Below are 15281 nucleotides of genomic sequence, written 5' to 3' on the forward strand. Positions count from 1 at the left end.
AATAATAATAATAATAATAATAATAATCCTTCCAATAACAATAGGGTCCTTCGCACCCTACGGTGCTTGGGCCCTAATAATCCTTCCAATAACAATAGGGTCCTTCGCACCCTACGGTGCTTGGGCCCTAATAATAATAATAATCCTTCCAATAACAATAGGGTCCTTCGCACCCTACGGTGCTTGGGCCCTAATAATAATCTTTACAATAACAATAGGGTCCTTCGCACCCTACGGTGCTTGGGCCCTAATAATAATAATCCTTCCAATAACAATAGGGTCCTTCGCACCCTACGGTGCTTGGGCCCTAATAATAATCCTTCCAATAACAATAGGGTCCTTCGCACCCTACGGTGCTTGGGCCCTAATAATAATAATAATCCTTCCAATAACAATAGGGTCCTTCGCACCCTACGGTGCTTGGGCCCTAATAATAATAATAATAATCCTTCCAATAACAATAGGGTCCTTCGCACCCTACGGTGCTTGGGCCCTAAATATAAAATAAATTACAAAAAACAATTTTTCAGCATCAGTTGACAGTGGGAGGGAGGGCTAATGACCTTTATTTAGTGAGTATTTATGTGGTATGTGGTCCTGCCAGGGAAGTAGGGTTTTCACACCTTGCCTGACCCCTCCCTACCTCTCAGACAACCCCTCTCCACAAAGCAATAGGCTACTCAGTGAGCCATGTAGAAGACAGAAACAAACACATTTTTTGATTCAGTAATTCAGTAATAAGTTCACAAACTACATACAATGAAGATGCCATTCACAAACACCTCAAAGCTTTATATGCCATTTTTCGAAATAGTTCCTGATTCGCTGCAAGCACCAGGTGGCATCACACTCTTTGCACTTCCATAGTGTTCTGTTTTTTTCCCCAATATCCATCCTGCAGAGCATGCACATCTTGCAAAAATACAAAGGTATTATTTTGAAATGTAATGGTTAGAATCGTTCATAAACTCAGAACAGAGTGGTAACTTACAAACACGCATTACTGGATATTCAGACAAATACAGAGAGAAGTTGCAATACAACACACATATTTACCAATATGATCGTAAGAAATACACTTGCTCTTGGAGTTGGTCTGTTTAGAGAGTTATGTCTGCTTTTTCCTTCAACGTAGATACAGTATGCTGATATCGATTGTGCAAGGACACCCAGTTTTAGAATCCTGGCCACTATACATACATGTATTATTTTGAGATGCAATGGTTAGAGTGTGGGGATTTACAAATGTGCATACTGCTGAATATTGAAACAAAGCTGGAGAAGTTGCAGTAGACATGGAAGAAATGCACTTACTCATGACGTCCACTCATCTGTGCCATTTTCCGTAATGAAACGTGTTCAGTAATGAAAAATGTTTACCTCAAAATAAGTAAATAGCCTATGTTTCTGTATGTCATTGTATCATTGTATCATTTACAGTTGGCATTCTTGCACATGGCGTCGCCCCTTTCCTTCCTGAGAATAATTATCACATCGTTTCAATGGATTGAATTCACGCAGGGCGAAACTCACATATTAATGAGTGCATATAGGTGCATTGCGAAGTCAGGATTCTAAGGTTTCTGTCAATATGTTTGTTGCATCTGTATGGTAAAATCTCACAAAGTGAATCATTGAAATAGAAAGGTAAGTTGATCTGACCTTGTCAGTGTTGCCGGCAGCACCGCCGACCCCAGAGGGTTAAATTCGGGTTTCAAAGTGTACATTTGTTGGGCCATCACTCTGTATCAAAACACTGTACAGCTGCACAGCAATTCAAGCTCATTGGTTGAAAATGCCACAGCCAATGGCATGGGTGCTTATTCAGATTTTTTGTGTAGCTGCCCAAATTGCACTCCAGACAAGCGATCACTGAAACTCTGTGTACTATTGCTTATTATCCAAGCAAAGACTACATATCTAGTTATAAAACAATACCACTTTGTTATCGGTAGCAACAAGCAAATGAGCTACATTTAGCTTGACGAATTTACAAATATCCACTTACAATAAAATATAGGCAATATGAACATAGTAGTGATTGCACAAGTGCTGTGCTGCAGGTGGACATTTGTAAATTCAGGAAGCTAACTTGTAACAGTTAATTTGCTCTTTGTTACTGATAGCGAACAGGCATTGTTTTCAAAGTAGATAAGCAATAGTATACAGAGTTTCAGTGATCGCTTGTCTGGAGTGCAATTTGGGCAGCTACACGTTCCTTTTATCTCTTCATCATCCATGTTTAACTAAACTTTTCTCTCTCTCAAACTGTAAGTTACAGTCACATCATTTGTGGTAGACTATCATATCTTAGTTATATAGCCAGACATTTGACCAGGCAAAGATCACTGCGCAGATGCTTGCAGACAAACGGGGAGCTAAAAACACCTTTGAAAATGCAAGAAAAAGAAAAGTGAAGTGTTATTTTGATGAGCTTTGTGGAGAAGAGTGCCTCTCTGATGCAGGAAGCTATTTCAGAGTCAACATTTTCAATGGCAGTCTGGACACTATAATCAACCAGCTCTCCCAAAGATTTACTAGTCTGCGAGCAACATCTCACATACAGTTGTGTTCAAATAAATAGCAGTGTGTTAAAAAAATAAAGTGCAAATATTTTTGAATAGCTTTTAGTTCAATATTTCAAATGTAGTGGAAACATTACACATTCAATTCCAGTATTAGCAAATTTAATCAAGTCTGCGTTATTCACAGAAGCACCGAGAACTTTATCTTGACCTATGCAATGACAGGGCTTCCAACACACAATGCATTAATACCTGCTATGGGTACTGAAACTATGGTGGTCTACTTCAAACAACATGTACTCCTGCGAGACCTCTTTGTTTGGCCACCACAGGCCGCCTGGCGCCTCCCCCTCTCCAAACATCCACCTCCTGCTCAAGACTACTCTGTTCTGGCTCCACAGTGGTGGAACAAACTCCCCATGGAGGTCAGAACAGTAGAATCTCTTGCCGTCTTCAAGCACGGACAGAAGACGCACCTCTTCAAGCTACACCTCTCCCTGTCCCTCTCTACCTCCCTGAAAACCTTAATTGTTGTCTTTACCTGTGATATTTACTTGTGTATTAGGATGTTTTGTTTGGCTAGGTAAGCAGTGTTTGGCTAGGTAAGTGGTTTGTTCATACATCTGCGTGTTGTGGTAATAGGATAAAAATAAAAAAACACCGTTGTATAAAAAACACCCCCATGCCATGAGCAGCCTCTCTGTGTTTGCATGTTCTCCCCGTGTTCGCATGGGTTTCCTCCGGGTACTCCGGTTTTCTCCCACAGTCCAAAGACAGGCTGATTGGAGAGTCTAGGGTGTGGTGTGTGTGTACCCTGCGATGGACTGGCGACCTGTCCAGGGTGTATTCCTGCCTTTCGCCCAATGTATGCTGGGATAGGCTCCAGCCCCCCTGCGACCCTGTTCAGGATAAGCGGGTCAAGATAATGGATGGGTGGACTGTGCACTTTGTTGCACGTCGCTCTGGATAAGAGTGTCTGCCAAATGCCATAATGTAATATAATGTAGATCCACATAAGTCTGGTTTCAAACCTGGCCACTCGACAGAGACCGCACTCCTCTCCATCAGAATGAGGATGAGGGTATTTATTTTATTTGACTGAATAAATATAGTTTTTTGTAAATTGGTTGTTAAAGTGTTGGTATCTGCAACTGCAAAAGAGCAGCAATAAATTGAATGTCTTTGTGCTGCGACTGTTTCATTAGTAAATCTGGCCCTTAAAGTGTACAGAAACACTAGTAGTGTGTAGTTCTTGAAAGATCTGTTCAAACTGAATGACCCTTTTTACTGACTCGGGAGTAGAATTATTCTCAGTTGAATTGTTCATTTTACTTGTTTGTAGCACTCAGTCTCCAACCAACCATATTTTTAAACATGATTACTCGTATTGTGCAAGGCATTTAAATGATGTTGCAGGACACAACGTTGTAAAACCAAAAAGTAAACGCATTAGCTGCTGACTGTTCGTAAGTGATAGAACCTACTCTGACCTCTGAATGAGAATCACAACCCTTTAGGGGCCATTAGGGGCGCTCCTATGTGCTCTACTGAACTAAGCAAAACAATCACACTTTTAGTTCCTCGTTGAGCAATATACTTTATGTAATTTTCCCAAAGCACAAATATTTTTGATATGGGAATAATTGTCACGGTTAGCCTAGTGTTCTTTGACAGCCTACTGAAATTTGACAATCATTTGGTGAAGAGTACACACTATTACAACCGAGTTGCTCTCCACTACACTGAACAAACGATTGTCTGTGAAAGAGTCCTTCGGGAGAGTGGTGTTGCAGTTTGGGAACTATAAAGCCTAATGCTCTACTCATTAGATCTACTCTAATGAGATCATCTACTCTCCAACCAGTGATGTTTTTGAACATACTGTAACTGATTGCATTGTGAAAAAGCATAAATGACTTATGTTGCAGGACATAACAACAGAAAGCTGCTGTTTGCAATCCTACTCTCACTCCACTGAATGAACGAGTGTCTGAACTAATTGTTCAGGGAGCTGTGTTGCAGTTCGCAAATGATATAGCTTACTCTCCAATGAATTACACAATCTACTCTCCAACCATGTTTTTAAAAATGAGAATTGATTGCATTGTGCAAAACCATTTGATGCAATGTTGCAGGACATTATAAACCAAAAATGCAAACACATTACCTGCTAACAGTTTGCAAGCCTACTCGATGAGGTCTCAGCGGTTCATATGTGTTCTGGCATTACTGAATCAAGTGAACTGAGTCGTTCTTTTGACTGAACAAATCGAATGTGAATGAGAGTAAAAAGAATCACATTGCATTCTACAAAGAAACACCAGTTTTTGCCTTCTCTGCCCACTTCACAGATTTAAGGATGATTTGATTGTTAATCCCTTTTACGAATGTGAAAGCTGCAAAGTCAATTACAGGAGATTCTTCAGGTTGATTTCTGTTAGTAGAATGAGGGGGCATAAATGGAAATTAGCTAATGGTGAATTCCAGACATAAGTAAGTATTTTTTCACTGATTGGTCACTGTGTGGAATAGCTTGCCAGGTCATGACCAGGCTTCATATGGTGATAGAAACTATCTACTTTTTAGGTAAATTAAGCAAGTGGTAGGAAAATGGTGAGCATTGTTGGGCTGAATGGCCTGTTCTGGCCTGTTATTTTTCATACTACCTGTAGGACCTTAAGAAAGGGTGGTCCTTTTCCTACCCTGACATGTCCTCATAATATAACATTGGCAAGTATATGTGTGCATGTGCGTATACTTGGAGAGGAAGAGGCTGCGAGAGACTGAGGCAGAATGTAAAGAGATTACGATTAGGACAATTATGGTTGATTTTATTGTTTAAAAAGTCACAGTAAACCAGTAGGTATAAAACCAGTAACAAAGAATAACACTGTTTAATGTTTCTCACATATTTTATTACTACAACTAATAACAAGTGCAATATGTCAAGCACAACAGGAAGAGAGAAGGGTGTGTCCTAATAACATTGGTTTTCTAATAGCCTTGTACTCCTTCAGATGCTAGTTGGGAGACAGACAGTGCATGATCTAAATAGAAGCCAATTCATTCACTGTACACAGAACTGACCCGGTAGTGTAAAAGAAGAAAATGGCCTTATCACACCACAAGGGAATACTGAAGTGCATCAGGAGGTCTTAATCTATGGAGACAGTTGCACAGGCAAGCTGACTGGTAGAAAAAATATAAGATATGAGGGACATGCAGGCACACACATAAGAAAACACAGAACCAGTGTTATGTCCAGCTCCCATCCACTGTTGTCTTCCTCTAGTGACCAGCGTGTCCCAGCAGACACATCCTGGCAACAACTACTGTACATGCCTGGAAGGGCAGTGATTTAAAAAAACTGATTGAGAGAACATCAGCATGTTATCAGTACCTATAGCCCTTTAAAAAACCCTGTAAGAAGGGCAGACATTGAAATTAAACTTTGTTAGACCTGTCACTGTAGTAACATTACCTGACTACCTCCCCCTTATCCGTTACCCCAAACATAACAAACATGTAAAACTTTGGTACCAGTGTGTTCAACACTGTTATGCACACGGTGTGTTCCTAGCTTTCCATCTGATACAATAGAAACAGACTTGCCAAGCTGGAGAGTAAAGTGCAGAAAGTATCATAAGAATTTCCTTCATCATTTTACTTATTTGCCACCTCAGTCTCCTTGAACATCTCCTCAAGCTCCTTTGGATTCAGTGGGATGTACATTGTCTTGAATATATCCCCCCAAAATGCATGAAAGGGGTTCACATAGTCCCATACCCCACAAACACAAACAGAAGAAGGGTTCATCCACTTACATACCAGACAGACAAGCACAGGAATAATTGCTGATTCAAATAGTGGTTGAATTCCAGTTGGTAAAGTTTGAATATGTAGATAACTCTTCACCTCAGTCTTACCCTGTTAATGGCCCCCATGTCTGGAAACTAATAATCTCTGAGCACAGTTCACAGCCAACTCTGTCTTTCACAAGTGGTCATCAGAGCAGCAGTGTAGGTCAGTAGTCAGAGCAGCAGTGTGGAGCAGTGGTTACCATAATATACACAATGGTTGAACATGAGGTTTGGATGCAGATTTCTATTGAGCTGCTGTATGTTTATACACTCAGTGATCACTTTATTAGGTAGACCTGTACACCAGCTTGTTAATGCTCATCAGCCAATCATGTGGCAGCAACTATATCCATAAAAGCATGCAGGTGGTCAAGAGGTTCAGCTGTTTCCAGACCAAATGTCAGAATGAAGAAGAAATGTGATCTAAGTGACTTTGGCCGTGGAATGATTGTTGGTGCCAGACAGGGTGGATTGAGTATCTCAGAAACTGCTGATTTCCTGGGATTTTCACACACAACAGTCTCTAGAGTTTGTAGAGAGTGGTGTGAAAAAAACTAAAAAAACATCCAGTGAGAAGCAGTTCCACAGGTAAAACACATTGTTAATTAGAGAGCTCAGAGAGCCTGACTGGTCAAAGATGACAGGAAGATGACAGTAATGCAAATAACCACATATTACAACAGTGGTATGCAGTAGAGCATCTCTGAACACACAACGTGTCAAACCTCTAAGTGGATAGGCTACAGCAGCAGAAGACTTAATAAGTCTAAAACATAAGTCCAATAAATACCCAACAAAGTGCTCGCTGAGTGTATGTACAGTATAACCAGCACGTTAATTTCATAAACCTAAAGAAAGCAAAGCAGAGAACCACATTGAGCATTCAGAACAGCTAAAAAAATAAAATGCACACAGATTATAGTAAAAACAAGTACAAAATGCTTTCCCTTAACATTGAGTAAATTGACAGTTCAGACAAATATGATATCTTACCTCAATGTGCATGAAGGGTGATGAAATGACTGACAATTGCCACAAAGCCTACCCCACACTTGGACTGCTTCCTTTTTTTTTTTTTTTGTGAATAGTAAATTCAAGCTCTACTTGATAGTTTGGGGCTCACTAGAATCTACACAGTTCCCCGGGAAATGTTAAAAAAGGAGGGAATGAGAAGGAATGGGTTTTAGTACTCCAAGACAAACTCAGTTTGACATTTTAATGGAAGCATAACCATAGATTAATATGTTTATGAGGGGGTTCAGCTGACAAATAACAAAGAGAAAAAAACATCTCTGAACAATCAGGGGGAGAGAAAGCAGAGAGCACATCAAATACAAGGCAATATGAGCACTCTACCCAATGAGAGCATCATAATGTAAGTTCTGCATGCACTTGTGAGTATGTGCACGTGTCTCCATTCTGCTGTGGGAGTCAAGTGTCACAAACAAGAGTCCCGTCAGCCTTCCATTTTCTCTCCACTCTTCTGCTGTCTCCTCTGCTCCCGACCTCTGTGTTTCTGAATCGCCCTCCAAATCCGACAGAGGGTCCCACCCCTACGCTCACACAATGAAACCATAGAATAAATCAATCAGTATCACCCAAGGAATGCACTCAAACAGTTACACCACAAGCAAACAATATCATCCTGATAAGACACACAATCAACAATGAATGACATCTGTAATATAATAATAATAAATAAAGCTGTGTTTAACACAAAGCTGATGATCAGTAACATCTAAATCACCCTGATTACACAGATCGGAGGGCTTGTGACATAATTTTACCGTAGTCTCAGGTATCTTAGGTCCTCTTTGGTGACATCATTGAGAATGTCGTTCAGAGTGTAGTCCTCCATCACAAACTAAGGGGGAAGGAAAGCATGGACACACTCACATTCACAGTTTTACAGACAGGTTCACTGCACTCACTACCACAAGCACAGTTTTCACTACACTGCACAATAGACTCACTGCCTTGCTTATAGAGCCATCAACATTTAAAAGGTTTTTAGTATTTTAAAATACCAAAAACCAGAACATTCTCCAATTTTGTCTGGTCTTAACAAAATCCTGTGGAAAACAAATATGTATGTTCTGAACCTAATTGGAACATAGCTGCAAAGCCGTGGTTTGGCAGAAAAAAAAAATGTACAAACAATATGACTATGCTTAATCACTACAAAGTTTAAAAACAAATTGCCAGATGGGTGGGCAGTCAAAAAAACAGTCATCTATTATATTGTTGCACAACATTAGGTGTCAGAGGTTGAGGTGTTACAGTAAAAACGCTCTTACCTCCAGAACTATTTTAAAATGGCTGCCAATGATGGAATTTTGCACATACACACCAATAATTAATTCATTGCAATTGTATGATGAAGTTCATTAAGACTTTCAGGTGGGGATCAATAACTGTGGATGTTGATAGAAGATAGAGATGGTTATAGAAATGAAAACTATAAAGATACAGAAAACTAGAAATATTCTTAACTTTGTTCTGTGCAATACCTGTCACTTCACAAATAATGATGTTCAGGGTGAGCTTAGCATTATATTGTAGGTTACAATGGTTAAAGCTTGAATGGGGATTGTGAAATCTGATGCCAGATCTGCACCCAAAGTAATTTTTCCATAATACATTTAATATCTCTCCAGCCAAACTGCTAGATTGCTAGAGCATGCACTCAATGAGCTGGTCTATGGTCATTACCCAAAAAGAACTGAACATAACTACAGTCCGCTCCAAAAGTATGAAACAGCAAAGTATTTCTCCGTAGCAGCCATGCAGGCCAAAGCCATGACACTTTCTCCACCGTGCTTCACAGATGAGCTTGTATGTTTTGGATCATGAGCAGATCCCTTCTTTCTCCACACTTTGGCCTTTCCATCACTTTGGTAGAGGTTAATCTTGGTCTCATCAGTCCATAAAACTTTGTTCCAGAACTTTTGTGGCTCATCTCTGTACTTTGCAAATTGTAATCTTGCCTTTCAATTCTTACTACTGATGAGTGGTTTGCATCTTGTGGTATAGCCTCTATATTGCTAGGTCTCTTTTGAATGGTTGATTGAGATACCTTCACCCCTGCCCTGTGGAGATTGTTTTGAGATATGTCACTGACTGATGTTTCCTCACAGCTCTCACAATGTTTTTGTCATCAACTGCTGTTGTTTTCCTTTGTCTACCTGTTCGATGTCTGTTGCTCTGTACACCTGCAGTTTCTTTAATTTTCAGGATATTCCAATTTGTTGTATAAGCTATACCCAATGCTTGTGCAATTTCCCCTTTTTTCTAAGCTTCAAAATGGCTTGCTTTTCACCCCAAAACAGCTCTCTGTTCTTCATGTTGGCTAATCTTTTCTAATACAAATGCAGTCTTCACAGGCAAAACCCAAGGTTAAAACCAAGAGTAAACATTCAGGACAATTTATTGTTTAACCAATCAATTTAGCAGGACACATCTGGACAACAAGAAACACCTGTCAGTCCAATATTTCTGCTCACCTAAAAATGATCTCATACAAGAGGTGATATGTTCTAAGTTGTTTAACAAATCTAGATAAAAAACCAGGAAATAAAAGTTTCAATTTGGATCTTGTCATCTTTTCAAGACTCAATTGTCTTCAGTATATAGCAAAAACAAAGGAATTGCTGTTCCAATACCTTTACAGGGGACTCTATATATTGTATGTTTCTTTCATACTTTAAGTTTAATTTGTTAAGTTCATTAACATAAGGGCCATTATGCTGCAACAAGTCCTTTAAAGCCAATTGTCACTGCTACAGAAATTAAATTGTGATACACCCATGGAGTGAAAACCAGAGATCCAGTCCTCCACTCTGCCTTGATCTCAGCAATCTTAGGCTGCCCTGCATGTTCTCACCTTCTCTATGGTGTCTGAGTCTGCGCCCTGCTCCTTCAGCCAATCAGCAAGCTCCTTATCAGGTTCCATGTCAGCTGGGATGTGAAATATGGCAGGCGGAATCATTTCTACGGGACAGTAGGAGAGACACACTCAAAAAAACAAACAAAAAACCCCCCTTCAAACAATAGGGGCTCTATTTTCCAGTAGCTCTGATATTTTTGTCATGGATTTTTACGCAGCTGTGCTATTTGGTAATTTCATGCCATGCACCAAAGTGGGAGGAGAGCCACTGCTTGGGTCAGTCAAGGGTGAGCAGCACGTTGCTATATTGATGTAGCTTATTGCAATTTTGTCTCTTTGCCACCTGCCTGCTTATGGAGAGAGAGTCTAAATGTTATTGACAAATGCGCTAAATGACAAATGATTCCAGAGAAATAACATAAAGTGCATTTTGGAATCAGCTCACTCCCTAGAAAGAATTGGCACATATACCACGGAAAAACATGAATACAAATATTTTTTTCTATCTTTAGACCACTTTTTGTGTTTAGAATGGAATTTAGAATGGATATTGTTTTGGAAGGGGTTTGTGCTAATTAAAGTACAATCGCTGGATAAAACAATTTATTGAAGATGTGTCATGTGTCCCACATGTCCCTACATCAATATTGAATCCAGCCTGAATCCACAATTTCAGTGGGATCAATATTATCCCGATTTCCAGTATCAAATCTATCCCAATCTCCACTTTAGAATATTGAAATACCCAAACCAACATTTTATCTAGATTCTAGGCAGGATTGGATTACAAAATCCTGATCCCAATTTTTAAGATCAGGATCACAAAATTAGTTTTGAAATACTAAATTCTAAGATTTAATCCTATCCGATTACTGAAATCCTACCCAAAAGTTTTGAAATTCTGGGCCCAGGGGAGAGGCTGTGCAATCTCAGATGCAAGTCTTTAGAATGTGACTGGTTAAGCACCCTATTCAAAATGAGGACTTCTCACATCGAAAAGCAAGAAAGAATAGGCAGGACCTGAAACAAGCAGTGAAAACCAATTTCTCTGAATTAAGTTTGTTCTGCAAAGAAGAGCGAGCTAAAATCAGCAATGTGAAAGACTGATATCAAATTATAGAAAGCATATGGTTTCAATTATTATTGTGAAAGGTGGTGCAACCAGTTATTACGCTTATGAGAGCAGTAAAATTTTCATAGGGATGACTTGGGTGTTTTTTAACTTTTTCATTAAAAAAGTGTGCTTTATTTCTTGTATGTGAGAATGTTCATGTGTGTTATGTCTGTGTGTGTATGTTCATGTGAGGCTGTGTTTGTTTGTATATGTGTATTTTTTTATGTGTGTGATAGCGTGTGTATTCATCATGCCTGTGTTCGTTGTTTGTGTGTGTATGTTTGTGTGCGCTGCTTGTCTGCCGTACCAGTCGGTCGGCTCTTGATTCTAACAAGGTCCAGATCATGCGCCCTCTGCTGGAGGGTCTGCCGCAGCACTTGCTGGTACTCCTTCTCTTTCTGCACAAGCTCTTCCAGCAGCCTGACACAAAAAATATGAAAGTTTATGGACAGTTTGAGGCAAAATATTAGATTATCCGTATTGTACCTGTTTGCTGGAGATTTGACCCATCGCCTGGACTATTAACTACAAACTTCCTTATCCCTGCTGATGCTGTTTGCTGGCTATCAACCTCCGCCTCTCTGACCTGCCTTTTATTTAAGTAAAGACTCTTAACGAAAAGTAACACCTTGGTCTCGCATCTGGGTCTGGTGTTCTACGAACCTGATACACGCATCCCTTCCCGTGCTCCCACAATTACACACACTCTCACACCAGTGATTCATACATTCCACAGGATTTCTTTTTGTATTTTGTGCAAGCAGGGACCACACACAAAACTGCTGCATTTCATGCAATTGTCTTTATGTATCACCAGAGTGTAGTCTATTTACAGTGTATTCAACATCTTAGATTCAGGGAAAAAACAAATATATGTTAGAGGCCTTCTCCGTGGAGCTAAATCGATCATTAAATCTATCTATCATCAAAACTATCATTTCTATAATTACAACGCTCACAATTATTCAACCCCATCTACGGACTTCTTCATCTTCATCAAACCATTGCAATTAATTAAAAAAAATTAATTGCATGTGTAAAATTACTTTTGATAGCTTTTGATTGAGGAATTTGTATCAAAGCATTGGTCATTCAGTTGCTTAATAGCGTGCTTGGAAAACAGCAACACATTCACACCTTGGTCCCAGTACCTGCTTGTCTGTTGGCTGGTGTTGAATTTCGGTGAAGAAAATGGAACTGCCTGTATTTCTTTCCGGAGTAGATTTTTTTGAATTTCACAAATGCAGTTCTTTTAAGCCCAACTATTTAAGAAAAGTTGTGGAAGGAGGTGTGTTTCACATTTACAGTGTTGGAGTAATTTGCATTTAAAAGTCAGATGGCTTTGGTTCTGCCCTCTAGTGTTTATGAGTTTTGAGGTATTTGGTTGATACTTTTGCACTTCAGAATTAATTCTGCTGCTGCTATCAACAGTTAAAAATATTTTTAAATCTTCAAAAAAGAGAAGTGAGCAAGAACCTGTGGTAGCCATATATGCCTACTACCTCCACCACCATGAGTAGGGGGGGGGGATGCTTTGGTTCCGTTTGACTGCACCCGCCACTTTGCTCTGGTCTCATCAGTCAACAATACCTTTTCCCAGAACTTTGCAGGCTCTTTTATGTACTTAGCAAACTACAAACTGGCCATGCTGTTTATGTGGCTAACTAGTGGTTTGCATCTTGCAGTGTAGCCTCTGTAGTTGTGTTTGTGAAGGACAGTGGTCAGTGACACATCTACGCCTTTTTCCTGAAGCGTGTTTCTGATCTGTCGGACAGTTTACACTCAGTCACATACAGTTTATTTTGGTAAGCCTATTTTTTGGCCTCATAATGGCTTCCTTGACTTTCTCAGTCACAACGCTCATACTCATGTTGAAAATGGCAATGACAGACTCCAAAGGTCATCAAAAGCGTGGAATCAAGACTAGATACTGAGAGCTCTCTTACACCTGCACTAAGGAAGTTATTAAACACACTTGACTAATCAGAAACACCTGTGAAGCCATTTGTCCCCCTATTAATGCGCCCTGAAATGGGGGGGACTATGTGTAGAAAGTGCTGTAATTTCTACAGGGTGAAACCAAAATGTATAAAAATACTCTTTAATAAAAATATGCACATTGATTGTTATATTACATTGTTTGATTACAAATCTAATATTGTGGAGCACGGAGTCAAAATACAAAAATTAAATCACTGCCCAAATCATTATAGACTGCACTGTATATAGAAACATATTTAGATACAGACTGAAAACAGTGAGAGAGAGGGAGAGAGCAGGAGATAGAGAGCGCGGGAGGGATTAATTAAAAAGACCAAAGAGGTCACTCTGAACAGGTGGGCGCTTGTACCGGCTAGTCTCCTGTTTGAGCCGCCCCAGCTGTGCCCCCAATGGATGGTGCTGACGCTGAGACTCCTGGGACAGCACGGAACTCAGGGTGCTGACGCCCGACGTCAGCCCAGGGTCCTCCGGCACGACAGGCTCTGTTGCCCCAAACTCCGCCCCCTCCTCCTCGTCCACCTCATCTGCGTCCTTGTCCGCTCCCTCGCTCTCCGACGCCGGGCCGAAATGAGTCTGCAACTCTGCCAGGGAGGGTGATTTATTGTAGTCATGTGCCACTACAATAAACGGGTGTAGTCTTGGAGACAAATTGCATCCAATCGAAAGCTAATGGAAGAGTGAATGCAAATGGACATTCCTGGATAATGGCTCAGATGCAGAGGAGCGACCCTGGATTTAAGTGTGGGTAATACGAGCAATGCTCAGGATGTCCACATGAGGGGGTTCTGACTGTGAAGTTGAGAGAGCAAGAGCAAAAGGAATTGACAAAGGAGACCAAGATAGCAGGGTTGTATAGCAGAGATCAGCTGGCAGATGCTCCACTGAGCAGAAGAGGGTGTGAGATTATTCCCATTCCTCAATGCTGAGTCAGTAGTGCACAGTGTGACAAGCAGGCTGACTGGAAACAGTGTCTGCATCTCACACATATGCACATCAAGCCGCACACACACACACACACACACACACACATGCATTGACACTGTTTGAGAGTGTCAGACACACTCACCCACACACACACTGACCCTGGTTGAGAATTTCACATGCACACCACTTTCTCTCTTCTTTCTGGCTCTTCCTGCATCTCCCTCTGTCTGTCTCTGATATGGTCTGTACCTGGGATCAGGATGGTGACGGCAGCCTGCACTGCCCGACGGATGATGTTGTCCATGGCGAACATCCAGTGGGGTTTAATGTGGTGGTTTCTCAGGACCTTGTTCACCTGCAGAGACAGAGCTGAGTCACAAATCTGCATGGATCATCAATCCTGCTGGATCACCTATTCATTATCCATCAGATTCACTTACTCATCAGTCCTGCCGATTCACTGAACAATCAAATCAAATGGCTAGCTCACTTTATGGAGTGTTTGGATACTATTTCACTTCTGGTGCATGTCATGATTCACCAAACAAAAATGGTCTGGGCAACAGCAATGGCACATCCAAAGCACTGTACTGCAAAACACAAATGCCATCCCTTCACATACAGCATTCACTTCAGTGTGTTTTGCTGAGTATTAATGTTTTGTTCACAAATTGTCAGTTGCAGTTCTTTAATCATTTCATTCAATGCACAAATGCAAAAGCAAACATATTTGTAATTGAACACCTCATGTAAAAAGGTTGACAGAGGGAAATTCTTTCTCCAAGCAAAACATTGGAACCCGTTAGAGGAAGAATTGCCAGTATGAGATGAGGGAGTGGTGTGCAAGCTCTTCAAAGGTCTCAAAGACCCACAAAGATATCAAATGACAACAGCCTGAAGAAATGGCGTACTCGCGTGTATTTCAGTCCACCATCAAGGGGAAGATTCTCTATATCAAGCCAGAATCAAAT

The 15281-nt window shown here is 40.5% G+C and overlaps 1 protein-coding gene across 2 annotated transcripts in view; it reads right to left on the reverse strand.

The window, feature by feature from the left end:
- Positions 1-5418: 5418 nt before the first annotated feature.
- The window catches only part of map3k15 (mitogen-activated protein kinase kinase kinase 15), a 70749-nt gene continuing 60886 nt past the window's right edge, over positions 5419-15281 (reverse strand). For both annotated transcript variants that reach the window (XM_061238260.1, XM_061238259.1), the window contains 6 exons: positions 14560-14665; positions 13736-13967; positions 11693-11805; positions 10269-10375; positions 8173-8249; positions 5419-7938 (listed from right to left, as the gene is read on the reverse strand). In XM_061238260.1, the coding sequence (XP_061094244.1) occupies positions 7842-7938; positions 8173-8249; positions 10269-10375; positions 11693-11805; positions 13736-13967; positions 14560-14665 (732 nt within the window). In that variant the 3' untranslated portion in view covers positions 5419-7841. The remainder of the gene's footprint in view (positions 7939-8172; positions 8250-10268; positions 10376-11692; positions 11806-13735; positions 13968-14559; positions 14666-15281) is intronic.

This window comes from Conger conger, chromosome 4 (genome assembly GCF_963514075.1).
Source record: "Conger conger chromosome 4, fConCon1.1, whole genome shotgun sequence".
In the NCBI taxonomy this organism is placed as follows: Eukaryota; Metazoa; Chordata; class Actinopteri; order Anguilliformes; family Congridae; genus Conger; species Conger conger.